At 50.9% G+C, this 27,959-nt stretch overlaps 1 protein-coding gene across 1 annotated transcript; it reads right to left on the reverse strand.

Annotated features, from left to right (window-relative positions):
• Positions 1-14,120: 14,120 nt before the first annotated feature.
• Positions 14,121-27,253, reverse strand: LOC148162125 (voltage-dependent N-type calcium channel subunit alpha-1B-like). The gene is given in 11 exon segments (XM_088019827.1): positions 14,121-14,518; positions 14,521-14,651; positions 15,060-15,300; positions 15,536-15,743; positions 17,129-17,245; positions 17,295-17,312; positions 17,433-17,550; positions 18,906-19,033; positions 20,038-20,150; positions 20,655-20,762; positions 26,650-27,253. Coding segments are annotated over 11 exon segments (1,677 nt in total). The 5' UTR covers positions 26,747-27,253.
• Positions 27,254-27,959: the final 706 nt, after the last annotated feature.

Below are 27,959 nucleotides of genomic sequence, written 5' to 3' on the forward strand. Positions count from 1 at the left end.
GTATCCACAGGGACAGGGGACAGGGCTAGAGGAGGGTCACTGCCAGAGGCTGGCAGCAGGACCCCAAAACTTGGGCCGTAAACGTGTGCACTTTCTTCAAGGGGGGCAGGCCCTGGGCTGCTTTAAGCAACAGCCACCCTCCTGGCCTGGCCTGAGCACGTCTGCTGGTGGGGCCTCCCTACCTTTGGCTCCCAGAGATGGGAGCCATCAGGACCCCATCTTACAAAGGGGAGCCTGAGGCTTAGAGGCTAGAAACCCATGCAGCTGATTCTACCCAGTCTGTAGGCCATAGAAACAAGGGCTGTGCCCAAAGGTGCTCAACTCATGGCAGGTGGGGACAGAACCTGCAGGGGGTCAGCCAGGGGAGGGGACGTGCAGGGTTTGCCGGGGAGCTCAGCACAGGGGGAGTGTTCCTGGCTCTAGCATGCTGACTGTCGGGCTTCATGGGTCACAGGGTCACCTACCCTAACCCTAACCCTTAACCCTAGCCCCTAACCCTAACCCCAACCCTAACTCTAATCAAACATCATGCTCAATTTTGAGGACTGACAGCTCTACTCTGAAATCAAAAACAAGTCCATCATGCTGGCTTTCACTCATTGCTCAGTATCGTACTGAAAGTTCTACCCAGAATGATAAGGCAAGAAATCCACATGTGGAAGAAAACAGTAGAACTAGGTCTATTCAGAGACCAGAGATGATATCATCTTATAGACAGAGCTTCCTAAACAATCCACAAATGATTACAGCCAGTTAATATCAATACACAAGAATCTCTCTTATTTGTATACATTAGCCATGAATCATCCAAAAAATAATTTAAGAAAACAATTCCATTTTAGGGAACATTATCGTTGACAAAATACTTAGGAATAGATGTAATCAAGGTGCAAGTCTTGTATGCTGAAAATTACAAAACATTGCTGAAAGAAAGGGAAACCTAAATAAATCTGAGGACCCCACGGTGATGAAAAGACATACTATTGATAAGATGGCAATAGTACACAATGCAATGTGGAAATTCAATGTGTTCCCAAGAAAATTCACAAAGGCCTTTGGAAAGAACTGCACAAGCTAATCCTAACAGTCATATGGAATTTCAAGGGACCACAAAATAGCCAAAACAATCTTGAAAAAGAAAATCAAAGGTGAAAGGTCATTCTTCCAAAGTTCAAATATTAATACAAAGCAACAGTAAATAAAACATTTTGATACTGTCATAAAGGTATGCATTCACCCTGAAAAAATAATACATATGTTAATTGAATTTAAATTTAAAACATTTTTAAAAATAAATAATTTTTTTAAAAAAGATATGCATACAGATCAGTGGAATTTAAGTGAGAGCCCAGAAATAAACCCCTTCATCTATGGTCCACTGAATTTTGACAAGGGTGGACAACATTACACTGGGGGAGAGAAGGGTTTTTTCAACAAAGGGTGCTAGACAATTGGCTATCCGTGTACAGAGGAATGAAACTGGACCCTTACCTCACACCACATATAAACATTAACTCAAAATACATTAAAGGCTTAAATGTAAGAGGTAACACTATAAACTCTAGAAGAAATAAGTGGGGATAAATCTTCATAACCTTGGATCTAGCAATGCTATCAGATCTGACACCAAAGCGTAAGAAAGCAAAGAAAAAAATAGATAAAATAATATCCTCAAAATTAAAAATCTCTTCTGGGTGCCTGGGTGGCTCAGTTGGTTAAGCGTCCGACTCTTAATTTTGACTCAGATCATGATCTCGGGGTCATGAGATCGAGCCCACGTCAGGCTCCACACTGAGTGTGGGGCCTGCTTAAGATTCTCTCTCCTTCTCCCTCTGCCCCTGACCACTCGCACACTCACTCACTCTTAAAAAAGAAATGTAAAAAAAAAAAAATTAAAAATCTTTGTACATCGTAAGATACTATCTGGAAAGTGAACAGATAGCCCGCCGAATGGAAGAAAATATTTGTACATTATGTATCTACTAAGAGTCTGTTGCCCAGAACATGTAAAGAGCGTTTACAACTCCTCAGCAAAAAGACGACCCATTTCTTAAAATAGACAAAAGACTTGGATAGACCTTTCTCCAAAGAAATCATACAAATGGTGAAGAGCACATGAGTAGATGTTAAACATCCTTAGTCTTTATGGAAATGAAGATTTAAACCAGTTAGGTGTCCTTTTACACACAAGAGAATCTCTATAATCAAGGAAACTAAAATAACAAATTTTGGAAAGGATGTTGAGAAACGGAAACCCTTACACCTTGCTTGTGACAAATGGTGCAGTCTACGTATAAAATATTTTGGCATTTAGGCAAATAGATCAAAGTAGAACGACCGTATGGTTCAACAATTATACTCCCAGATACATACCCCAAAATCGAAAGGAGAAGTACCCTTATTCAGCGCAGCATTTGTCACCGCAGCCAAAAGGGGGAAGCAACCCAAGTGTCCACTGACAGACGAATGGATAAACGAAACGCGGTGTACACACCACGGAGCACGATTCAGCCTTAAAAACGAAGGGGGCTCTGACACAGGCGACACCACGCACGAAGCGGGAAGTCATCACGCTGAGCGACATCGGCCAGTCACAGAAGGACAGACGCCCTGTGGTCCCACTTACCGGAAGTGTCCCGAGACACACAGTACAACGTGGCTGCCGGGGCCGAGGGGAAGGGGACGGGGAGCTGGCGTCTCCCGCAGACAGAGCCGCCCTCGGGGAGAAGGAAGAAGTTCTGGAGAACGACGTGCCCCCGCGAGACCCCAGCTACGGCCGGGAACTGCGCACCGGACACGTTCTGAGGGGTCACTGTGACTATGTTTAGTCCCAGTGAAAAAGGGAGGACCCGCAGGGCCGAGGCCCGGGGAGCGCGAGCGCCGCGGCGGGGGGCCGCTGCCGGACCGCAGCCCGGCTGCGGGGCCCCGGAACCGAATCCGAGGGCCGCGTGAACACAGACCCCGGGGCCCCCGAGCGGATCCGAGCCCAGGAAGGGGAGACCGACAGCCCCGCGCACAGCACCGCGCGGACCCCGCGTCACCGCGCACAGAGCCCCGGCGTCTACACAGCGCGCCCCTCCTCCGCGGGGTCCTGCGAGCTCGCACCCCCGCCGCAGTCCCCGCTCAGGCGGCTTCTCCTCACCTCCTCCTCCCTCGGCGAGTCCTGAGGAGGCCGGCTCCCGACAGCGTGGACGCGGCCCCACGTCCTCCACAGCGGGTCCTGAGGGGGCCCGGCTCCCGTCAGCGTGGACGCGGCCCCACGTCCTCCACAGCGGGTCCTGAGGGGGCCCGGCTCCCGTCAGCGTGGACGCGGCCCCACGTCCTCCACAGCGGGTCCTGAGGAGGCCCGCTCCCGTCAGCGTGGACGCGGACCCACATCCTCCACAGCGGGTCCTGAGGGGGCCCGGCTCCCGTCAGCGTGGACGCGGCCCCACGTCCTCCCGAAGTCTCCACAGCGGGTCCTGAGGGGGCCGGCTCCCGTCAGCGTGGACGCGGCCCCACGTCCTCCACAGCAGGTCCTGAGGGGGCCGGTTCCCGTCAGCGTGGACGCGGACCCACGTCCTCCCGAAGTCTCCAAGCGGGTCCTGAGGGGCCGGCTCCCGTCAGCGTGGACGCGGCCCCACGTCCTCCCGAAGTCTCCACAGCGGGTCCTGAGGGGCCCGGCTCCTGACCGTGGCTGAGGCCCCAAGTCCTCCCGAAGCCTGGGCGTCAGCACAGCGGGTCGGTCCTGAGGCCTTGGAACACCTGTCCTCGCCCGGGAGGAGGAGGGCTGAGCGCGCATGCCCCGCACGGGTCGCGGGGCGGGACTCGGGCGCCCCCTGCGGGAGGTGGGGGCAGTGCAGGATGCGGTGCACTCAGTTCCGTGGAGGCACCTGTCCCTTCTGGGGTCCAGCTGAATCCATTACATTTGGGAAATTCGAACTGAAATGGAGTCCAATTATCCCCTGACTTCTCCAGAAATAGAAACTATTAATTAGAAACCGTACGGAATTAAGTGAAATGCAGACACAGGCTTTACAACTTACACCAAAATTCATTTAAAATTGTAGATAAATTTAAAATGTAGAACTATCAAAATAAAGGGGGCTCCTGGGTGGCTCAGTCGGTGAAGCGGCTGCCTGCGGCTCAGGTCGTGATCCCAGGGTCCTGGAATCAACCCTCCGTCGGGCTCCTTGCTCAGCAGGGAGCCTGCTTCTCCCCTGCCTGCTGTTCCCCCTGCTTGTGCTTGCTCTCTCTCTTTCTCTCTCTCTCTGTCAAATAAATAAATAAAATCTTTCAAAAAACAAAAAACAAAAAGTAAAAAAAAGAAAATCCACATGGTCTTGGGTTCAGTGATGAGCTTTAACACACAACACCAAAAGCCAATCCACAAATGAAAAAAATTGATAACATGAACTTCCTAAAATTAAAACTTTTCCGGGGCGCCTGGGTGGTTCAGTCGTTAAGCGTCTGCCTTCGGCTCAGGTCATGATCTCAGGGTCCTGGGATCGAGCCCTACATCGGGCTCCCTGCTCAGCGGGGAGCCCGCTTCTCCCTCTCCCACTCCCGCTGCTTGTGTTCCCTCTCTCGCTGTGTCTCTCTCTGTCAAATAAATAAATAAAATCTTAAAAAAAAAAAATTTTGCTCTGTGAAAGACCTTGCTCAGAAAACTAAAAGACAAGTCACGAACTGGGAGGAAATATTTGCAAAGCGCAAATCTGGTAAAAGATTTGTATTCAAAAAATACAAAAGACTATCAGAACTCAATGATAAGGAAACAAACATCCTAATTGATAATGGGTAAGGATCTGAACAGATGCCTGGACAAAGAAGATATTCAGATACAAAATAAGCATACAAAATTATGTTTGACATCATCATTAGGAAAGTACAAATTTAAACAACAGTGAGACAGCCAGTACTGCACACCTATCACAAATACTAAACTCCAAAAACAAGAACACCAATTGCTGGAAGGTGAGGAATGGCAGCAACTGTCCCTTCAGAAGACATTTTGGCCATTTTTTCCAAACCTAAGTTAGTCTCATGTTAAGATCCAACAATTGCACTTCTAGTATTTAGCAACTGCTTTGAAAAACTATTTCCGAACAAAAACTCACATGCAGTTATGCACGGTAGCTCCATTCATAATGGTTACAAACTTAAAGAAACCAGGATGTCCTTCCATTAATGAATCCATAAGCAAACTAAGTGCATCCATGTGAAGGAAGCAGAATATGCCATGCAAAATATACCTCTTTGGCACAAGGGATATTTGGGCTGATTAATTTTAAGAAACGCCAGACATGGGAGAATCTCTGAAAACTGGGTAAAAGTTGCCATTTGGTGAGTGAAATGTACACTTATAAAGGAACGCCCCATTTGTACGCCTGTCTCCCTCTGTATCAGGAACAGAATTACTAAATCTCAAGAAACTCTTACCAAAAGAGAAGGCACAGACTTAAAGCTGTGTAACAACCATACCCTCGTTTACTGTGCTCACCTGATAACATCCCTTAACTGGCCTTCCCACCACCCAAAATCTTTTGGTCTTTAGCTGAAGATAGCATTTAGGGTGAGGGCTGGGCCACTCAAGGAATTACACCATTTTCCTGGGTATCTCCCATGAATACAGGACATATGCATGATATTAAACTTTGACTTGTTTTTCTCCTGTTAATCTATTCAGCAATAAAAAGAAATGAACCATCACCCCATACAATCACATGGATGAACTTTACATGTATTTTTCTAAGTGAAAGAATCCAGTCTGAAAAGCCTGCACACTGAGTGACCCGATTTGTAGGAGATTCTGGAAAAGGCAAAACTAGAGATGATATAAGGATCTGGGAGTGAATTCCATGATATTTTCATGATTTATACCTGCCACTATGCATTTGTCTAAACCCAAACCTTTTGGGGCACCTGGCTGACTCAGTCGGTGGAGCGTGCAACTCTTGATCTTGGGGTTGTGAATTCGGGCCCCATGTTGGGTGTGGAGATTACTTAAAAATAAAATCTTTAAAAAATACAAACATTTCTACATCCCAAAGAGTAAATAATAATCTACTGAAAGTAAGTTGTTTAGGATGTGGGAGTGTCACAGAATGGTGTGGGGGCCAAGGGCAGGCTGCCCCAAATCTGCCACTTTGACATACAGATCATTTTAAATAAAAGTTACTTAAGAGACAGCCTATGCAATGAGGACACTTAGACCCTCCTCTGTCCCCCTGGAAAGGAAATCAATTTCCCACGTGAAGATGTCCCTGTACCAGGAGGTAAAGAGATTTTGACATCACCAGAGACGGGAGATTTGGAGCCCATAAGGCTGTATAAACAACCCTTGTTCCTTTTTACTAATTTATGACCCCAGCCCAAATTTTGTTTAGAATTCCTTACTAATTGAAGTTCCCAAGGTTAAGTTTTCTTTCTCCTGTGATTTCATCACAGGTGTAGTTTCTCTTTGTCCAAAAAGTATAAAACCTGGCTTCCTTGGTCATTTCTTTAGACCTCAGGTTCATTATTGGGTCTCCATGTGCACATCATTGCACTTTAGGTTTTTTTCTCCTATTTATCTGTCTCACGTCAATTTCTTTCTTCATCCCGCAGTAAGAACCTTGGACCAAGGACAATTTCGTCCTCCCCTTCAATGGAATACAGAACGTGACACATAATCTAACTGTATTAGAAACATATGGGGGAAAAAAACCCTCACTGTAGGTTGTATGACAAAAGGTGCTGACCTAAGTAACTTTGGAAATGAATGGAATCCGTAGATTAAAGAAAAAATGTACTGTATGTATACAGTGGACTCTATTTGATAAAGTTCTCTGCCATCAGAGTGGTAGCTAACAGTTCTGAAAACACCACATCTGTAATCTGGAATGGAGCAATGAATTAAATAAAGGGCCGGGGGTGAGAGCCAGGTTTGTCACTGTTAGAGTAGGAAGTTACAGATCAGCAAAGGGAGAAGATCACAATCTCCATGTGGTGGCAGACCAGGTTGGAGACAGCAGTATAAACTCATCCTTAGCTTAATATGGACGCAGACGGTTCCACACAGAAATCTTTATCATTAGGTGTGTCGACATAGGTGGGAATACAGGCATATATTGCCTTGCATTGTCCGCTGAGCATGGACATTTAGCTCCCCCGTGTAAGACTTTAATACCGTTCTCTACTGCCCAGAGCTCCTTAAAGAACTTGCTGATGCTAGAACTTGGACAGTAAGTATAGGAGCCAGGACAATCTTGACGTATCAGAAAGTAAGGAAGTACCAAGAAAAGAGCCACAGAGATGGAATGATGTCAATGGAAAGCAGGAGCCAATGGAAAGTGCTCTCCGTCACCAAAGGAGGAATGAGCCAGCGACCAAACACTGAGGTGCTGGAACATAACCTACCCTGGTGTCCGTGCTGGTAAAAATAAATGATTCTTTTTAAGATTTTACTTATTTATTTGAGAGGGAGAGAGAGTGCATAAGCAGAGGGGAGAGACAGAGGGAGAGGGAGAAGCAGACCCCCCACCGAGCAGGGAGCCCGACGTGGGGCTTGATCCCAGGACTCTGAGATCATGACCTGAGCTGAAGGTAGACACTTAACTGACTGAGCCACCCAGGTGCCCCCAAATAAACGATTTTTTAAAAAGAAACCACAGGGCCAAAATGGAGTCACTTACGTCAGGAGACCCAAGCCAGCAAACCAAGACTTACTACCTGACCTAACTGCAGTTCCACACACCCTCACCTCCACGTAAACTTTAACCGGTCAACCTGGAAAATGAACTGAATGGCCCCTTCTGTTCCCCTTAGGAGGGGGACATTGCCTAAAATAGTGCATCCTTTTCTAGTAATTTATTTTTTTCAATGCCCTCTCTGCCTTTAAAATCCTTCCCCTCCCTGCAGCTCAAAGGAGCCCCTTTCTTTTTGCTAAACGGGATGCTGCCTGTTTCATGAATTGGTCAATGAAGCCAATGGGATTGGGATCTTTTAAATTACTTTGTTGCCTTTTTATTAACAAATTACATAGCTTTTTATAAGCGGGATTGAATAGACCTCTCCTATAAGAATTCCAACTAATAGATGTAGATAACCATTCATCAAGTAAATGGAGCTAACTCTCCTCTCCTAAAGTGGGGGCTCAGGGCAGTTGTCTTCCTGCACATGGGAAAGAGTAACTTCCTGGTGGGGAAGCCTGACCAATGCTGCCTCAGCCAGGTGACCAGCGTTACATGGACAGTGACAAGTGTTCCCTTGTTGTAAAGTAACGACAAAGCACTTTACCTCCCTGATCTGCTTCCTCCAAACCCATAACCCCAGTCTAATCAGGAGGAAAACAAGTAAATCCCAATGCGGGACTTTCTACAAAATGCCTGACCGGTTCTCCTCAACACTGCCAAGGTCACTGAAACAAAGCAAGTCTGAGAAACTGTCACAGCCAAGGAGAGCCTAAAGACACATGGTGAGCACATGTCACGTGGTGCCCTGCATGGGATCCTGGAGCGAGAAAAGGTAGAACAGAGGGAACCTGAATAAAATACGGACTCCCGCTAAAAATAACATATCAATATTTGTTCACTAATTGTGACAATTTTGTAGAAAACTAGAAAAAGAGGAGAAATCAGGGGCACCTGGGTGGCTCAGTCAGTTAAGCGTCTGCCTTCGGCTCAGGTCATGATCCCGGGGTCCCGGGATCGAGCCCCACGTCGGGCTCCCTGCTCCGCGGGAGCCTGCGTCTCCCTCTCCCTGCTGCTCACCCTGCTTGTGCTCTCCCTCTCACTTGCTCGCTCTGTCAAATAAATAAATAAGATCTTAAAAAAAAAAAAACAGACATTAAAGGTCAAATAAGGGAAACCTATTGCATCAGACTGGAAGCCTAGAGGAAATGGGTGATTTCCTAATAAAAATGCACAATAATAAAATGGACCCTGAAATAAGGAAAAAACAGGCAGATCAATTAGCCATCCAGGGCCTCATCCTCCTGCTGGTTCTCCTCTCACTGTTCTGGGGTTTTCCTCTCCTAGGACAGAAAAGGAACAGGGACAGAACTGTTCTGGAGCTGCCCTTAGACCCGACCCCACTCACTATCTTCCTCTCCCCCAGCCATACCCTGCTCAGCGAGGACACTGTGCACGGGGAGTCTCAGGGATTGTTGATCCTGATGTGTTACCCAGTTCTTTTTTGGATGGCAAGGGACTGGACACACTTACTACAGTAAAAGAAGTTAATATTTTTTAATGGTAGAAACACCTTAATACCTGCAAGAGACAAGAGTGGGTTTGGACCTGGCAGGCCCAAAGGCTCACACTCTCACAGTGTGACCTAGACCCTCTCCAACCCTCCATCCTGCTAAGTGCCCTGGGGTGCCCCATTCATAGGCGCAGTCTCTCACTGCATCTGGGGCCTCCCACAATTCCAGGCTGACACCCACTCACCATCCATTCTACTGGGAAGGGTTTCTTTTTCCCTTGGGTTCCATGAAGTCATGGCTTTAAGTGTCTTTGGCCCGGCTTGGGTCACACTCTCATCCTTGAAGCCATCAGAGCACCCAGAAATAGAGCAAGGGGTTGGGTAGACTTGGATCATACACGCATCTCTGAAGTGGGTGGAAAGTGGGGTCTGCCCTCTGGAACTGTCTGGATGGTAGGCAGGTGACATGGGGTTCCCAAAGGCAAGCTGAGATGCTGGACTTGGACGTGAGAAGAGATGCCAGGCTGGGAAAGCAGCAGATTCCGCATCACTGGTGACTGACTGCACGGCTTTGGAATCTGAAGCCCAAGGAAGGAAGGGGTCACTTCGTTAGGGTCACGGGCTGCAGCCGCCCATCCAGTGCTCTTGCTATTTTCCCATGACGGCAAGGCGCTCTCCCACTTGCTGAAGAAGCAATTTTGCTGTTGGTTGGAAACTCAAGGCTCCTGCCTTGGATATTGGGTCCTCACATCTCAGAGACTGGAAGGCACACAGACCTCACTCTTCTCCCTGGGAGGAAGGAGCCCCGGAGTCACACCTGCCCCCCACATTAATCGCTCCTCCCCAAAGAGCAAACTGGCTCATTCTCCAGTCTCTTCTCTCTCCTTTATGAAGAACAGAGAGCAAATGTGAGGATGATAAGGAAAGTATCTCTCACTGAAACAGTGGGAGGCTCAAGGATTATTCCACACCACAAATCCACACATGGCAGAATTTCTGGGGGCCACAGTCCCTGAATCATGCATGTGACTCTCTGAAACCAGGCAGCCTCACTGAGAAACTGCCTGCTGGGAGGCACAGTTACTCCCATAACCTTAATTCTTAGCAAATACGTATGTCAAATGTTTACATCACAATCGGGAGGCCAAAGGACTGCAGCGTCAGTCTGCCGAATGGCTGTATGGCTGCTGTGGACAGGGCCACATCCAACATTTGGAGGGTTAAGAGACTGTGAAGGAGGAAGCCCTTGTCTCAACCACACAGACGTTGGGAATGGAAACATCCTGTGGGGCTGTCTACACTGCCCATGGGCCTGTTACACTGCCAGGAGCACAGTCAGCTCAGTAATGGCTGTGGGGGTTGTCAGGAGCCTTTCTGGCCTGAGCTGGAGGGCCACAGATGCCTCCCTGGATGGTCAGAGGCCAAGGGCTGTCCTGTCTATCCTGCCGATCACTCAGATGGGACGAAGGATCTAGCCAGTGCCAGGGGGGCCCCCCAACAGCCTGCAAGAAGGCTGTACATGGGGGCGGGCAGGCCACGGCAGTCAGTCCTATATGAATCCATTCGTGTCTACAGAGTGCCCTCGTGGGGTGGGGCCGTGCTGGAACTTGCGGCTGCCCAGGCAGAGTGGGGCCAGCAGCACCCTTCCCAGGTGGGAGGGCGGAAGAACCCTGTATAACCTCTGAGGCCCCCTATAACCCCTGACTGAGGATGAGTTGGATCTCAAACTGTCAGGAATCAGGTGGACATTTCACTTTTCTTCTGTCTGAGCCCAGGAGTGAAGGGCTGAAAACCAATGCTCCAGCTCACCTCTGACTCGTGTGTGACCCTGGGTGAGTCCTGTCTACCCTGGAGGCCCAGGGAGTTGGAGGAGGGGGACGAAAGCCAATTATGCTTAAACCTAACCCTGATCCAGACCCTGGCCCTGACCCCAACCCATGACCCTCACCCCAACCCCACCCAGATTCTCAGGCTGATCCACACTTGCATCATGAACAGGCCCAAATCAGTTTTAGGGGGTTATTTTCTCCAGAGAGCTGCTCAGCTCTGCACTCCTGCCCAGACGCCCGTGGAGGTGGCCCTGCCTTCTGAAGACGCACAGGTTGCTGACTCCCACACCTCTTGCATACATCACCCAGCAGCATGGTGGGGTTTGTTTTGATTTTTTGCTAAGTTTTATTTTAATCCAAGGACTTTGATTCATACAAAATGTCATTGTAGAAACAATAGCAGAATCCAAAGTCTGGGTGATCAATATTACTCAGACAGCAAACTCGTCAATCACAGGATTGTTTTAAAGCAGGTCCCAGTTGTGTTGCATGGTTGGGACTTCTTTTTAGGTTTTTTTTTTTTTTTAACACTGTTCTTAAATATAAAGTTTTGCAACAAACCTTTGATTTATATCAAATATAATTAAAAATTAGCAAATGAGTACATTGTATCAAAAAGTACGAAGATATACATTTCATGCACATACTTGTATATATGTATATATGTATGTATTTTACATGCACACATAACTTCTTCAAACTACAGCCACTGCTTGACTGGTCCAGATGCAGACAACTGGTTAATGCATTTCAAATTTGGCAACTCACTATGAGATCTCAGTGGAAACATATGATAGCTGAAAAGAGAGGATACAGAAACAAAATCCAAAGTCAGGAAAATGAGACACAGTATCTCTTCCCCCACTCCCTGTAGTTTTCACCAATTCCAGTGTCTAGAAGAATCCAGACAGACTGGTGAGGCTGTGTGGGGCTAGAACAGTGATTCTCCACCCAACATGGCCTGGGAAGCAGCTGCGGTTCTGCACAGAATGGATACATTCACAATAACATGGGCCAGAGATGAAACATCAGTATCAAAATACACATCCTTCTGCTTTGCAACAGGAACAGAGCTATCTCATGCAGAGTCTGAGATACCATTCCAATTATTATTTCCTATTGCAGTAAAATACTCAGTAATCTTAAAGTTTCAGAGTGTTGTGCCTTCCAGTAAGGAGGTTCTATAAAATGGTTTGGTCACAATCATGCTGAAACCCTAGAACAGGTGGTGGTCTTACGTGATTTATTTCTACTGAATGTGTGTCTTTTGTTGCATAGCCCTGTGGGTTAACGACATCCACTCACTGGGACACACCTCCACACAGAGAAACACACACACACATCACAGGCCAAGTTTCTTTAAGGTGAGTCATGGGGTAACAGCCAATGGGAACACTCAAATGATCCAGCGAAGAGATCATCTGACATTTCCAAACATGGAGGATGCACCAAAATCTAATCATCTAAATATTCCTTTTGTTCATGAAACAAAGGGTCTCCCGACATTTTATGCACAGTCTCCTACCTACGGCGTTTCCCTTTTGACAGTGGCCATGAGGTTGGATTTCCCTTTCGCTTCCTGCTTTCCCGTGTCTTGCGCCACAGTGCTGGGCTTCAGATGGCTCCTACCTGAGCCTCAGTCACCAAGCTTCTCCTTGCCCCATCGCTTCCTCCGAGTTTTGGCCTCATTTCAGTCGGGGCATCCCAAGTGCCCGCACCTGCACAGACACAGGCCCTCCCTCCTGCCCGCCGGGTCCATCTCCACTCCCCCACCTCTCCCTCTTCCCACGACCTCTCCCTCTCTCTGGCCTTATCTGAAAAGAAACTTTCATGACCACAGATACCACGCCCTCTTTGGCAGGCATCCCGTCCCTGAGATTCAGACATAGAACAGACTGAAAATACCCCATACAAGGACACGCTCTACACTGCTCTGTGGCTTCCCAGGAAACCCTTCCACTTGTGGGAGGAAAACAGGGAAATGGTCGCTTCGTTTCCAACTACAACCGTCCCACTGGATGTCATATGAGTGTTCTCCATGGACACCAGCTTTCTACTTGGTTGATATTTGGAACTGGAAACAGTTCCAAGGATTCACCCACGCTTCACACAGGCTTCACGTCACCGCCCCCAGGAGCCTGGCACGAGAGGGCTCAGAAGTCAGGCACTTGGTCAAGAGCAGCAGAAGCCAGGGGAGCTGGGGGGCCACCCAGGCTGGACGCAAGAGCATCTCCTCGCACAAGCCACACACACACACACACACACACACACAAACACACACACACACACACGCACACCAAGGAGCTGAGAGCTTCCTACAGCTTCCTACAGTTGGCTTTTTTTAAAGTTCTGTTACTATTTCCTTCCCCATTTTTCTGTTTTTCTTCTTTCTAGATCAGGTATATGGAATTGACAAAAGAGGGAAGGGTGTTTCAATTAAAAACCAAAACCAACAGCAAGAATGTTTTCCAGATTTGGTCCCTGTCAAGGTTGACAGCATCTGGGAGAGGACAGAGAGTGTGTGAGTGTATTTCTGGTGTCCACCTGCTGTTTCAGGTACAAAGAGCCACACTGGATGTGTTTGTGGGCGCTGACAAGAATACACGGAGCCACAGGCCGGGCTCCCGAGGCTACTGCTGTTGACCATCCACTCTGTCTTATCTGGCCAGGCGTGTAAACATGGCGGGCTCCGTACAACACACGGGGATAAAGGATGGTCTCTACCAGATCCAGACCTCCTAAAAGTGGCCCGGGCACACCCTCCAGATGCTGGGAGCCATCACACAGGATTCAGACTGACAGGGTCCCACTCAGCACATGCAGCAACTTCCCGTGTAGGGTCTGTGGTATGAGACCCAGGCAGGCAGCATACAAGGGACAGAGAGAGCCACGTCCCTCTCCGAAAGGGCTTTCGGAATTGGTCCAGCGCGAAAGAGGAGGTGGGGGTGGGGGACGTGGGGGGGAGCCACAGGGCCTCCCCCCAGCTGGCCCCAAAGGCGGGGCCCCTACTCCCAGGGGCTGCTGCCCCTGCCTGGGTGCCCCTGCGCGTCCTTGGGAGCCCAGCATGGATGATAAAACTCATGGACTGGAAAGCGCCCACTGAGCCAGCACGCGGCGGAGGTGCGGCTAGCACCAGTGGTCTTGATCGGGGTGGTGGTAGCTATGCCGAACCCGGCCGCCCGAGCTGAGCCCCAGAGTGCAGTGGTAGCCGTTGGGCACGCGGCGGAGGGGGTGCGACTGGGAGGTCAGGGAGGACACATAGGAAATCCGGGAGGAGCGGCCTGAGTTGGTGGCCACAGCCTCCTTGAAGGTAAGCGTGTCCTCAGGCTGGGTGCGGGCAGTGTCCTCACTGTCCAGACACTGCCCCAAGTAAGGGTCAGAGCCGATCCTAGAGCCGGCGGCCAGGGGCTGGCTGAGGGGGTCTCTCTGGAGCAGAGCGTTGTGTTCGGAAAGGCCACGGCTAAGCCGGCCTAGGGAAAAGGTGGGGAGGCTGGTCTGTGCCCCAGCAAAGTGGACAGGCGAAGATTGGCCATCTTGTAGGTGACACTGGGAAGGGGGGTCAGCGAAGTCTGGGGGAGCTGCCTCCGCCCACCACGGCCAGGGGTGCTAGCACCGGATGTTGGCAACAAGGGGCTCCCATTCACTGAACCACCACCCAACAAGAAAATAGAACAGAGAAAAAAAAAAAAATCAAAGTCCCAGACCAGAGGCCAATGCAGGTGAAAACCATGGAGGTGGGGGGTGAGGCATGGAGAGAGGCAGGCACCCTGGGAGGGGACCCGTAGGGTGTGTGGTGGAGGGGGGAAAGCCGCTGGTGCCGGTAGGCCTGGGGAGGTGGTTGGGGACCAGTGGGGAACAAAGGGACAGGCACAGCTCAGGGAGAAGGGAGACCAGAGGCCAGTCCAGGGCAGTTGGGAGGGGAGGATCGGGCTGGTGCGGGAGGAATGGAGCAAGGAGGGGGGGAGCGCAGACTCGGGCCTGGGAACCAGGACATGAAGGAGGATTCGGAGCATGGTGGGGGGGGCTCGTAAGGAGGGGCAGTGAGGGGGGTCCTGTCTTACCGGTCTTGGGGGTCCTGGCTCCTGCCCAGCTGTTGGTGACGTGGGGTGGCTGCTGAGGGAGGGTTTGGGCTGCGAGGGCTCCCGGCCCCCAAAGCGGTCACAGGAGTAGAAACGCTGCTTCTCCGAGGAAGAGGAAGAGGGCTGCCTCCGCTCTTGGGACCGGCCCCGCTCCTGTCTGCGCTTCCTCCAGCAGCCTGTGGGCCCCTCTCCCGGGGGTGGGCCTGGCCCTGCAGCACTGCCGGGTGCTGGCCAGGAAGAGGGGAACTCAGCACAATGAGCCAGGTGGGAAGACAGACCCCCAGCCCAGACCCGGTCCCCAGGGCCAGCAGGGGGACCCAGGGGGAGAGCTGAGGTGCATGGGTGATCCTGCCTGGTCCCCAGACCTGGGACTCACAGCCCCCTACTCAGGGCCGTTTGGATGGTGGAGGCACAGAAAGGAATGCCTCAGGCCCTGGCCATAGGAGGGACCCCCGCACGCACCGCCATCTGTGTCTGCGGACAGGCTGAGCCCCTTCTCCAAGGACTTCGGCTTCCTGTCCCTGCGGCGATGGCAGCGGTGGTGGTGATGGGGCGCAGCCTGGCTGGCTGGGGCACGGTCCAGGGCAGCGCTGCAGAGATGAGCCACGTGGGGACGCTGGGGCGCCAGTGTGGAGATGGAGCGCTTCATGGGGCTGGCGTTGGGGGCCGGCTGTGGGTGGGATGTGGGTTGGCACACAGTCTGAGAGAGGGGCCTGGGGCAGGCTCCAGGGCGGCACTGCAGGCCTGGGGTTCAGGAACCACCAGGCCCCTCCCTCTCCCCAGAAAGCTCTTCCCCACCCAGGCCCACCCTTTCTCCCAGAGCACGCTGCACAAGGTGCTGTCCATCTCTGCCAGCGGGGCCCAGAGAGCTGTTGGCCTCAGTGTCCCTGGGGGACAGGGAGGATGCCAGGAAGAGGGAGGCTGCGCGCCTGGCTGGGAGAACCCTGAGGGGTGGCTGCGTGTGATGGCTGTGCTCGGCCAGGGCCATGGGGCTCCTGCCCTGGGCTGAAATCGGGACCTGCAGACAGGGGCCCTCCAAGGGGAGCTGACCCACAGCCTCCACTTGGCGTCCTCAAGCTGGCCGCCCAGCGGGCCAGGCTCAGGAAGGGGAAGAGGGCTGGAGCCACCACCAATGGGAGGCAGAGACAAGTTTAGAGAATGAAGTCATTTGGAATGTGCAGAACCAGGAACCACAAAAGGAGGCAGGGACAGGGCCAGCCCCAGGCAAACATTGAAGGTCCCCGGCTGGAGGACATGCCCCTCTAAAGCCCCTCACCATCCCAGGAAGTGAAAGCAGGGCCCCCTGACACAGCCTCAGGTCTGCAGGCCCCTCTCTGAGTCCTTGTGAATGGGCCCACAGCTCCCTTGCCCTGGAGCTTCCTGCTCGGTACTCAAAGCATCCCCGAAGGAGCAGGGGATGGAGGTGGTGCCGCCTCCAGAGTCCAGAGAAAGAACAGGGCAGGTCGGGCGCCTGGGTGGCTCAGTTGGTTAAGCGACTGCCTTCGGCTCAGGTCATGACCCTGGAGTTCCAGGATCGAGTCCCGCATTGGGCTCAGCAGGGAGTCTGCTTCTCCCTCTGACCCTCCCCCCTCTCATGTGCTCTCTCTCTCAAATAAAATAAATAAAATCTTTAAAAGAAAAAAAGAACAGGGCAGGTCCTCCCCAGAGCATCCATGGGGGAAAGGGAGGACCAAGCTGTGACGCACCGTGTGCATGGCGGGGGGGCCGGGGGGGCAATGCAGGCTGGCGTGGGAGAGGGGTGTCCTAGAGAGAGGGAGAGTCTGAGTCAGGGACACTGGGCTGGGAGATGGAAGCCCCAGGGCCACCACAGGAGGCTGAGCACCGGTGGGTGGTGGGGATTCCTGGCAGGCCTCCGAGGACTCTGGCTGCACCTCTTGAGACCATCGTCCTGGGAGCTCCCAACGGGGCTGACAGTGTCCAGGCCGCAGTGCAGGTAGGGAGCCCTCACGCGGGACACAAGCCCTCCCCAAGCCAGGGCTCCTCATCCCCCACGCCCCCACCCTCCCATGACCCTGGCCCTCCCAGGCCACCCACCTGAGTCTCTGCAGCCGGGCGAGGCATGGAGGCCGCGCATCCCTGGCTCTCCAGTCCGGGTTGGGGCTCCCCGTCAGGACCTCTCAGGGCCATGCTCTGCATCTGGACGTCCACAGCCTGGGCATACAGCAGCCCGCAGTCACACCGGCCCCCACCCCACTCTCACCTTCCCCCCCATCCTGGGCTCCCCGCCACACTCCTGCCATCTCCCACCATCCCTGTCTCACCCCAATCCTTGTCTCATCCCCCATCCCCAGCCTGGCTCCCCAGCCCTGGGGGCCCTCCCCGGTTTTCCTGGCTGCACCACTGGGATCTCTGTAGAGTGGCCACGCTCCAGGGGTGTCCTTGCCTCATAGGGTACCTCCTGGGTCCTCTGAGTACCCCAGGAAACAGACTCCTTGATGCCACTCTCCTGGGTTTGTCTGTAGAGAAGAGAGGATTGTGCTGTTGGCTCAGAGGTCTGTGGGCCTTGGAAGGCCCACCAAGGACCTGGCTCCAACCTGCCAGGAACCTATACTGGCCCCTTCTACTCTGGGTGAGAAGCAGCCCAGACGCATGAGGCCCTTCAAGTACAAGCTCTCAAGTGGCCACACAGCAAGGGATGTGGACCCAGTACCAGGGCTCAGAGCAGATGGGCAGAGAGGGCCCCCGGACATGAGTCCAAGGGAGGTCTGGGCCCACCGCTTGCTGGTCTAGGGACACCCGGCAGGTTCCTCGGCCCTAGACAGGGCCTCCCAGGAGTAGTGGGAGGCCACATGTGCACAGCATGCATGACGCAGAGGGCGGACATCCTGTCTACGCTGGTGCACAGCAGGCCCTGACCACTACGTTAGGGGCAGTGTAGTACTCAGGAAAACCTACCTGATTAACAGTCCAAGACCCACAACCAGGCTGCAGAAAAGAACGTCCAAACATGTACAGATGAAGAGGAAATCAGGAGCCCTAAACATGCATGCTGTGCCCAGCCTGGTACCAGGCCCCACACCCTAGCCCTTGCTGGATGAGGCAGAGCACAGGCCCCCCTCTTTGGGCTCAGCCAATGATTTCCTTTAGCCAATAGGGTGTTAGCAGACCTGGGACCCTGCCGGCCCTGAGGGGGGTGGCTGAGAGGAGCCTGCCTGCTACCACGCCCCAGCGACACACGGTGCAAGACAGGTAGGTGATTGTTAGTTCGCAACACTTGGTTTTGGGTGGTTCATTACCAAGAATTATTGTGGCAAGAGTTAGGGGTTAGGTAACAAGGACGTTACCAATTTGTCTACAAAATACAGTTGCTTCAGAAATCACTACTGGAGTGGAGATCTGAGGAAAAATGTCTTAGAGGAGTTAGGAAGACTAGACACACTCAGGCCGTCAACAGAATGGGGTCGAAACAAATCATTTCTCAACGGACAGTGAGGAAGCGGAGGCAGAGGCCCCTCACCGGAAAGGGAAATGGGCACGCACAATGGGATGTGACAGTGGGAACCACCGACTGTCTAAATCCACTGACCTCAACGCCATCACATGCACCGTGTAACGTTTCGGGAATTAGCTTTGGAGTCCACCATGGACCGCTCCAGCAGCCCGCCTGGACTAGCTTTCAGGCAGCATCCGCGGGGAACCATTCGGGGGGAGGTGGGCACGGGGTGGAACAGAGAGGCCAGTCTCCCAAAGTGGTGATGGGACCTGAGGGCTCCATGTCCTGCAGCACAGCCTACAGGGAGCCCCTCTGGGAGGGGGAGAAACCAGGAGTCCTGCCTCCTCCGTGCACCTCGCACCCTGGCCAGGTACTCACACGGCCCCGCCGTTGCTGAGGGACGCAGAGCTCTTCTGCTGAAGGAAAACCCGGGCTCCTCGGAGCACAGCCGGCTGTGTCTGCTCCAGCGTGGCCTTCAGAGGGTGGAACAGGGACACAGGGCCCATCTGTAGAAGGGACGCAGGGAAGACGAAGAGCTCTAAGGGCAGAGACAGGTGTGCCGGAAAGCTGGCCTGACCCCACAGCATGGGTTGGTGCTCCTTCTGCCCTGCCCCAGCCCTACACAGGAGGTAGGCGGGGGCTTACTCCCAACCTGGCCTGTGAGTGACATCAGGAAAGTCATTTCACTTCTTGGAGCTTCAGTTTCCCTACCTACAATCTGGGGACCTCATCCAATTACAAATGGTAAAAAGATTTCATCTCATCATCAACTTGGATTGATGGGTAGAGGCTGCATGAGCCCGGAATGAGCAGAATTCTAAGGACATTTCAGGGCTCAGGGGGTGGCGGGGGGGCACTGATGGGTGTCTGCAACAGACAGGGGAATGGGGGATGTGGTGTGGGCATCAGATACTTCCCATCCCACAATGGGTGAATGTCCCTGTAAGCTCCGAACACCAGGCAACTTTCTAGACAGAGTCTACGTATGCCAGGATGGTTTGCCTGCGTGGGAAAGTTGTTATCTTTGAAGGATAACATCGGGAATATGGGGCCCCAAACCAGCCCAGTCAGAGTCATGAGTGGAAGAAATCATGACCCTGGACCCATCAGTTTGAATTTCTCCGGTCCCTGCCAATGTGCACGGTAATCAGGTTCTCCTCAAACCTCCCCAAACAACCTCCTCAAATATTCTTCAAACTTCTTTCTTCTACCACTTAAAACAGTGGGATCTCCAGGGAACAGGTCCTCACCCCTTGTCTACTGCTCCTGAACACTAGGTCTCCAAGTCAGGGGGGCCCCCAGTACCAGCAGGAGACCAGCCGTTGGAAAGCACGCAGGCTGTATGGGGTTTCTGACTTTGGGGCCGGAGAGTGAGGCTACAGTAGGAACCTCTCACCTTCTTTTTCCCGCCGTGCAATCCCCAGGAAGGATGTGGGTTTCCTCTGCCGTCAGAACAACTGACGGTGCCAGAGTCTGAGGTTTCCTTCTTGGAAATCCTGGAACTCGGTACCTGGGACAGGCCTCCCGTGGCCTGGTGAATCTGGTCTCTAGGGGTCTTGTTCTGTTTGTAGAAGTCAAGTATCATCAGAGTTGCGTACACCTTCCCTACGGTCATCTCATCGGCTGGAGGGAGAGAAAACAGAGGGTGGGGTGTGGAGGAGGAAGGGGAGGTGGGGGGGCAAGGGAACAGCCTCCACCACAGGGACTCCTGGACATGCTCAGGGAAGGGCACAGGGCTTGGCCGAAGTGGCATCTTTGGGCACTGAGCACGTGTCATCTGGAGCTGTACTGACTCTCCACAGGGCCCTCCATCTCCTCCCAGTGAAGTGGATGTGGGGTTTAATCTTTAAGCACCTCATCTCTAACTGTAGGAGTCTCCCTGCTGTTCTCTGGATTTTTTTAAGTATACACCCCCACCAGGGACGTGGGTGACTGTGGTCAACAGAATAAAGCCCAGGGAATCCCTTCCCACAGTCCCTACGCACCCACTGGTAAGACCGTTCTCCCTGCAGGTGGAAACTAAGTCTAGACTATTGACGAGGTCACCCTGGCCCAGGCCTCCTGGCTCTGCCTCTGGGTGGGACACAAAAGGGGGGTGAACAAGGAGAATTTCTTGCCCTCACTTACGTTTATGGGGTGGCACCAGTAAATCCAGGGTCTTCTGGGGCAGATTGGCCCACACAGAGGAAATCTCCTTCCTCAACTCTGCATCACACTGATGCTACTTGGTGCCGGCTGGGGCAGGACAAGGGTGTGGAGGGGAAGAGAGATGTTAGGAGCTGTCTCACGGGCCCCCTGGGGGAGCCGGCAGGGAGAGGTGTGGTGTGAGGGGAAATGGGGCAAGGACAGTGCCAGGAGAAAGGGCAGAGCGGGGAGAAGCATGGCCACGGCGGCTGTCGGAGCGTCCCTGATGGGCACGTGCAGACACAGAGGCCTGTGTGCGTGGGCCCTGGGAGTGGAGAACGGATAGGGTGGCGGTCCAGCTGTTCATCCAGCCATTCAAAACTATCAAGAGAGCACCCTCCCGTGCCAGGGACTATTCTAGGTGATGGAACAAAAGCAAAGGAGCCGCCTTTGTGGCACCATGTGGCTTGACTCAACAATAAAGTGGCAGTAAGTTCAAAACCTAGTGTGTTGGGTGCAGAAAAAGCTTAAGTAGGGAGGGATGAGAAATATTAGGAGGGCTGAAATTTTGGACAGGGTAGTCAGGAAAGGTCTCATGAGAAGGTGGTGTGTGTGTAAGACCCCAAAGGCAGAAAAGGACCAGGGGTTGCAAAGGCCTTGGTGTGTCACACAACCAGCCAGGAAGGCAAGGCTCACTGAGCGGGGGGTGGGGGTGACGGGCTGCAGGGAGCAGATGTTGAGATAGGAAGCAGCAGAGCGTGATAAGCAGAGGGATAAAATACTCTGACCTTTTTTTAGCATCAGGTTTACTATGGTATAATGTACATACAACGAAATCCGCCCTTTTCAGTTATCCCATTCTATGAACTTTGGTAAATCCATAAAGCCACACATCCACCCCACAATCGAGTCATGGTATATGGCCCCACTGCCAAAGTCCCTCTGTGCTCCCTTTGTAGCTGACCCCTTGGCCTCCTCTCACCCCGTCCCATCCCTAGTGTGTTTTCTGTCTCGGTCTGTTTTGCCTTCTCCAGAATGCCACACAAACAACGTCATCGGGTGTATTGGCTTTTGAGTAGGACTTCTCCACTCAGCGTGGTGCCTTTGAGATTCAGTCCATGTTGTTGAGTGTATAAGTAGCCTGTTTCTTTTGATTGCAGAGTACTACCTTGTGGTATGGATAGACCCCAATTTGTTTATCCATTCACCAGTTGTGAGCATTTGAGTTGCTTACATTTTGAGGAGATTATGAAATAAAGCTGTGAACATTTGCATATAGGTTTTTGTGCAGATGTATGTTTTCTTTTCTTCCCACTTGGGAGTGGGCTGGCTGGGCCGTACGGTAAGGAACTGCCAAACTAGGATCACAAGAATTCCATATTATGCATTCTCACCAGGACTTAATATTGTCATTTAGAAAAGTACTTTAGTCGTATTAATAACCATGTAGTGTTATCTTACTATGGCTTCATTTTGGATTTCTCCCATCCAAGTACGAACCAGGCCCGACCCTGCTTAGCTTCCGAGATCAGACGAGATCGGGCGCGTTCAGGGTGGTATGGCCGTAGACTTCATTTTGGATTTCTCTAATGATTAATGATATTGAGCATCTTTATAGGTGTTTATTTGCCTTCCATATATATTTTTTGGTGACATGTCTATTCGAATCCTTTACCCATTTTTATTAGGTTGTTTATTTTCTTATTACTGAGTTGTGACAGACCTTTATCTATTCTGAAAACTGATCCTATATCAGATACATGGTTCAAAAATATCTTCACCAATGCTTTAGCTTTGTCTTTTCATTTTCTTAAATGTCTTTTTGAAGAGCAAAAGTTTTTAATGTTGATAAAGTTCAATTTCTCAATTTTTCTTTTATGGCTCATGCTTTTTGTGTCTTCAAAAATCTTTGCCAAACTCAAAATTGCCAAAATCTCTCTCCTGTGTTTCCTTCTAGAGGTTTTATAATTTTACATTTTACATTTATGTCTATGATCAATTTCAAGTTAATTTTTGTAGGAGGTAAAAGGTATGTGCTATGGACTGAATTGTGTGCTGCCCCCGTTCACATGCTGAAGCCGGAACCCTCATTGTGACTGTATAAGGCCGAGAAGGAGGCAATTAGGTGAAATGAGGTCAGAAGGGTGGGACCCTGACCCAGAGAGTTAGTGTCCTTATGAGAAGAGACACCAGAAAATTCATTCACTCTCTGTATGCACTCAGGGAAAGACCATGTGAGCACACAGTGAGAAGGTGACCACCCTACAAACCAAGAGAACAGGCCCAGGAATGAAACTTACCTTCCTGGCACCTTGATTTGGACTTTCAGCCTCCAGACTGTGAGAAATAAATTTCTGTGTTTAAGCCACTCAGTTGTGGTTCTTTGTTATTGGCAGCCCTAGCAGACTAAGACACTAAATGTCAAGATTTTTCCCTTTTCTGGATAGTTGTCTAAATTTTTCAAGTACCATTTGTTGAAAAAATTATCTTTTCTTCATTAATTGCCTTTACAACTTCATCAAAAATCCATTGGCAATGTAAGTATGAGTCTCTATTGTGTTCCACTGACCCATGTCTCTGTCCTGTCACCAACACGATACACCTCAATTGACGTGCTTTATAGAAAGTCTTTGATTCAGGTAGAGTAAGTTTTCTTTGTTCTCTTTTCAAAATTGTTTGTTATTCAAGTTCTTTTGCTTTTCTAGATACATTTTAGAATTTGTTTGTACATTTCTACCTAAAAACCTGTTGGGATTTTGATTGGGTGAACATTTATTCTATTGATGAATGTGGGAAGAACTGACATCATGACAATATGGAATCTTTCAATGCATGAAGATGATGCAGTGCTTAATTTTTAGATCTTCTTTGCTTCTTTCAATGTTTTGAAATTTGCAACATAGAGATCTCACATATATACTTTTTAGAGTTATCCAACAACAGAGAAGTACTTCATGTTTTTGGTGTGATTTTAATGGAACTTTTTCCCATTTCAATTGTTAATTGCTAATATATAGAAATACATTTGCTTCTTGCACACTGACCTTGTATCCTGTGACCTTGCTCTATACTTGGGGATGGTTTTAGTTACTTTTTTTAATGGCTTAAAACAACAGAAATTTATTATCTCAGTTCTGGAGGCCAGAAGCTCAAAATCAAGGTGTCCAGCATGACCGTGCCTCCTCCAAATGTTCTAGTGAAGAATTCTTCCTCGCCCGTTTCTAGATGTTGGTGGCTCCCAGCCATCCTTGGCATTCCTTGGCCCATAGATGCCTCCATTTTATTCACTTTTTCTTAGAGTCTTTCAGATTTTCTCCATAGATAATCATGTCAGTTGTGAATACAGGCAGTTTTATTTCTTCCTTTCCAATTGGTATGCCTATTTCTTTTTCTTAACTCATTACAATGGCTAGGACCTAATGTATGGTGTTGAACAAGAATGGTGACAGCAGACATCCTTTGTTCTTGATCTTAGGGAAAAAGGGGTTAGTCTTTCTTTGTTAAGTGTGTCATTCGCTGAAGGTTTTTCATAGATATCCTTGATCAGATTGAGGGGGCTTCCTTCAGTTTCTACTCTATGCAGAATTTTTAAAATCATGGATACTGAATTCTTGTGAAATGCTTTTTCTGCATCTATTGAGATGATCATATAGTTCTACTTCTTTGATATATTAAATTATATTGATTGATTTTTTATACTTGAACTCAGCTTGCATTCCTGGGATAAACCCTACTTTTGTCATCAAGCAAATAGATATATATACAGCCAGACTCAGTTTGAGAAAACTGGGTGGAATATTTTTGTGTCTACGGTCATGAGGGATACTGATCTGTCACTTTCTTTTCCTATAATGTCTTTGTCTCATCTTGGTGTAGGAGCAATGTCAGCACAATATGGTAAGTTGAGAAATGTCCTCTTTTTCTCTATTTTCTGGAAGAGTTTATATAGAGCTGGTATTATCTCCCCCTTAAATGTTTGGTGGACCTCACCTATGGAGCTAACTGGGCCGGGGATTTTCTTTGTTGGAAGGCTTTTAACTATAATTTAATTTCTTTAATAACTATAGTGCTACTCAGATTCTCTCTTCCTTTTTTTAACCCACTCAGGTTATCCATTCTTGAATGAGCTTGATATTTGGTGTCAAGGAATTTTTCCATTTCATTTAAGTTGTTGAAGTTATTGACAGAAAGTTGTTCATAAAATATCCTTGTTATCCATTTAATGGCAGCAGGACCTGTAGTGGTGTTCTCTCTTTCATTCCTTATATTCGTTATTTCTATCTCTTTTTCTTGATTGGTCTAGCCAGAGGTTTATTAATTTTATTGCTTTGGTTTTTAACATGATCATTCTAGCTGTTCTGTTGCAGGCAGATAAGAACAGAGGCAGACCAGTCTGAAGCTACTCTAAGAATCGAGTCAAGACCCGAGAGAGGGGCTTGGACCAGGAGCTAGCAGTGGGAGAGGACATAGAAGTGACCATATTCTGGTATATTATGAAGGTGGAGTCAAGAGATATGACAGGAGATCATATATGGATCAAAACTGGGAAAAGGATTTTAAAAAAAAGAAAGAAAGAAAGAGGAGGTAAGAATGACTCCAGAGGTTTTTGTCTTGAGTGACTAACTGGAAGAACAGAGTTTCCACTGATGGAGACGGGAAAGATCATGGGGAACACGTGGCGATCAAGTTTGGGCAAGTGAACTTTGGAATGCTTCCTGGGCCTCCCAGTGGAGACAGTAAAAATTCACATGAGAATGCAGAATGCAGGTCTGGAGTTCAGGAGGAGGCCTGCACTAAAAACACAAAGTTGGAATTCCCAGTATTTAGAGCCATGAAAATAGGTGGAATGATGAACGTGGCAAAGGGAACAGTCTGAGGGGCACCGTGACATTCAGAGGATGGGAGACATGAGAAAACAGAACAGGAAACATCAAAGGGATTCAAGAAGAACTACACGACCACGGAGGAAGGGCCGAGCCGCGGGCGGACGCGGCCACGGAGGAAGGGCCGAGCCGCCGGCGGACGCGACCACGGAGGAAAGGCTGAGCTGTGGATTAGGTAAAATGAGGACCGAGCACACGGAGGTCGCCGAACAGCTCAGCAAGAGTGGCTCCAGCAGCATTGCAGTGGAAACCCACCTGCAGACCGGACAAGAGAGACCAGACAGACAATACAGACCAGTCTCTCGAGGAGTTGGTCGCGAGGAGGGGAAGAATAAACATAGGGAAGCCAATGGAGGGAGAAGAAAACCTTTTAAAGACGGGAGAGATCATAGCTTGTTTATAAGTTGATACAAAGAATCCAATAGGGAGGAAAAACTGACAGGCAAGAAGCAGGGTGCAGAATTTCTGGCATGACATCTTTGGGTAGATGATGAGAACGGGACCTAGAGGGCAAGGGGGGCAGGGTACGGGACTGGCCTTGACTCATCCGCTACAAACGAAATGGCTGAGCTCAAGGGCTCGAGTGCGGCCAGGAGGGTGGTGTGGGGGCAGAGACAGTGCAGATCCCCTCTGGTGGCTCTAATTTTTCTAATTTTCACAGGAGGGTGAAGGTGGAAAGGATACACTGGAGGTTTATTCTCTCCTAGATTTGGCACAGGCTATGCAGTCCTATCAGTCAGCTCAGGAGAGGACCGGACAGGGCCCGGGGTCACTACGGGGAGCGGACAGAAGGCACACAGACACTGCACCCTGGAAGGGTGCTACCTCATGTGAACCTATGCTCTGCCGTCCCATGCTCTGGGTAACCTGGACAGGTCATTTAACCTGCACCTCAGCTCCCGCACATGAAAATGGGATCATTACAAGGCTCAAAGGCAGGGCGGTTATCAGGGGATGAGGTCAGTGCCCAACAGAGGCGCCATGAGCAGCTGTCCTTGGTCGTCTCCAGACAAGCCTCCTCACCCCCCTTCCCTGCACACCCACCTGGGGGTGGCTCTGGACTGAGGACCGCCCGGTCCTGGCTTGGTGCCCTCCCCAGATGCTGCCTTGCTCACCTGGAGCCAGCTCGATCTCCAGTGCAGTCCGAATGAGGGCCATCAGCGTGGACGTGAAGTGGACGGTCATGTCCTCATTGGAGATGGGCATGTTCATGCGAACCAGGCGCTAGAGACAAGGGGAGCAGGTCAGGGCCAGGCCTACCAGGGTCCCTCCACCACAGGACTACAAGGGGCTGGAGGCCCCTAGAGGCTGGGCTTCGCCTCCTAGGGGTGCTTCTGCAGGCGCCCAGGCAAAGTTGGGTGGCTGGGAGTTTTGCCAGCATTCACACTCACCCTTGGACCACACCCCCCCCTTGGAGCAGTCCCTCCTTCTCCTAGCTACGGAAAAATAGAAGTCCAGGTAAAGACTGTAGCATAGCACCAAGCCAGAAGCCTGGATCCCTCTGAAAGAACAGGCACATGCTTAGCCAGAAGGACCCCTGCCCAAGGCTGGAATAAGGGGCGTGGGGCCTGGGCTGAAGAGGGAGGGATCTGGGCTGCAGAACAGAGGCGAGGCACCCTGGGATGGCCCACAGACAGGAGGGAAGACCCCTGTCCTTACAGCTCTGCCCAACGTCTTCTCCTCCACCGGCAGCCTGGAGCACTGGACAAGGGGCAGGTTAGCCAAGAGCACAGCTCTGAGCTCCCACTCCCAGGGAGGCATCCCTTCACCCCAGGAAGGCTTCTGCCTCTCACCACCCAGCCAGGGGGCCTGGAAGAGGCAGCCAGCACCTTCCAGTCAGAAGGACCCAGAACAGATGGTACTGCACAGGGCCAGCGTGGAGGCTGGTAGGGAGAGGCTCAGGGCCATTGCACAGGAGCAAAAGTACTTCGGACCAGACTGGGAGCAGTGCCCTGCTGCTTTGCTCCCTGTTTCCCCATCAGGTGAACAGCCCCTTTTCTCTCCTCATTTTTCAAGGACAGAAGAGCGGGAGACAGATGTGTGTCTGTACCACAGACCTCCGGGTAGAGCCAGCAGCTGCCCAGAGCCTGAGGCTCTGAGAACTTAGGTGGTGTCCAGGAAGAAAAGTACCCTTGGTGTGTCTGGCATGGTCTCAGCCTGGGAGGTCACCTAGCTGACCAGGTAGAGCCCTAGGGGCACCGTGACCTACCTGTCTTCTCTCACCGCTCTCTTGTCGTCTACCATAAGACAGAGCTAGAGAAGGGGGCACAGGGCCCCTCCCCGGGTTGTGCCTGTCCTCTGCCAAGCCCACATCCCATGACAGAGCAGCCTCTCTTCCCCTCTAGGGGGGGCCCCCAGCCCGGCCCCCAGCCCTGCCCCCAGTGTCTGGGCCCTAGATCCAATCCTCAGCCTAGTAGAGACCGGG

The sequence above is a fragment of the Eumetopias jubatus genome, unplaced genomic scaffold (assembly GCF_037043125.1).
Source record: "Eumetopias jubatus isolate StellerSeaLion01/CBP00866 unplaced genomic scaffold, mEumJub1_p1.0 scaffold_17, whole genome shotgun sequence".
Lineage (NCBI taxonomy): Eukaryota > Metazoa > Chordata > Mammalia > Carnivora > Otariidae > Eumetopias > Eumetopias jubatus.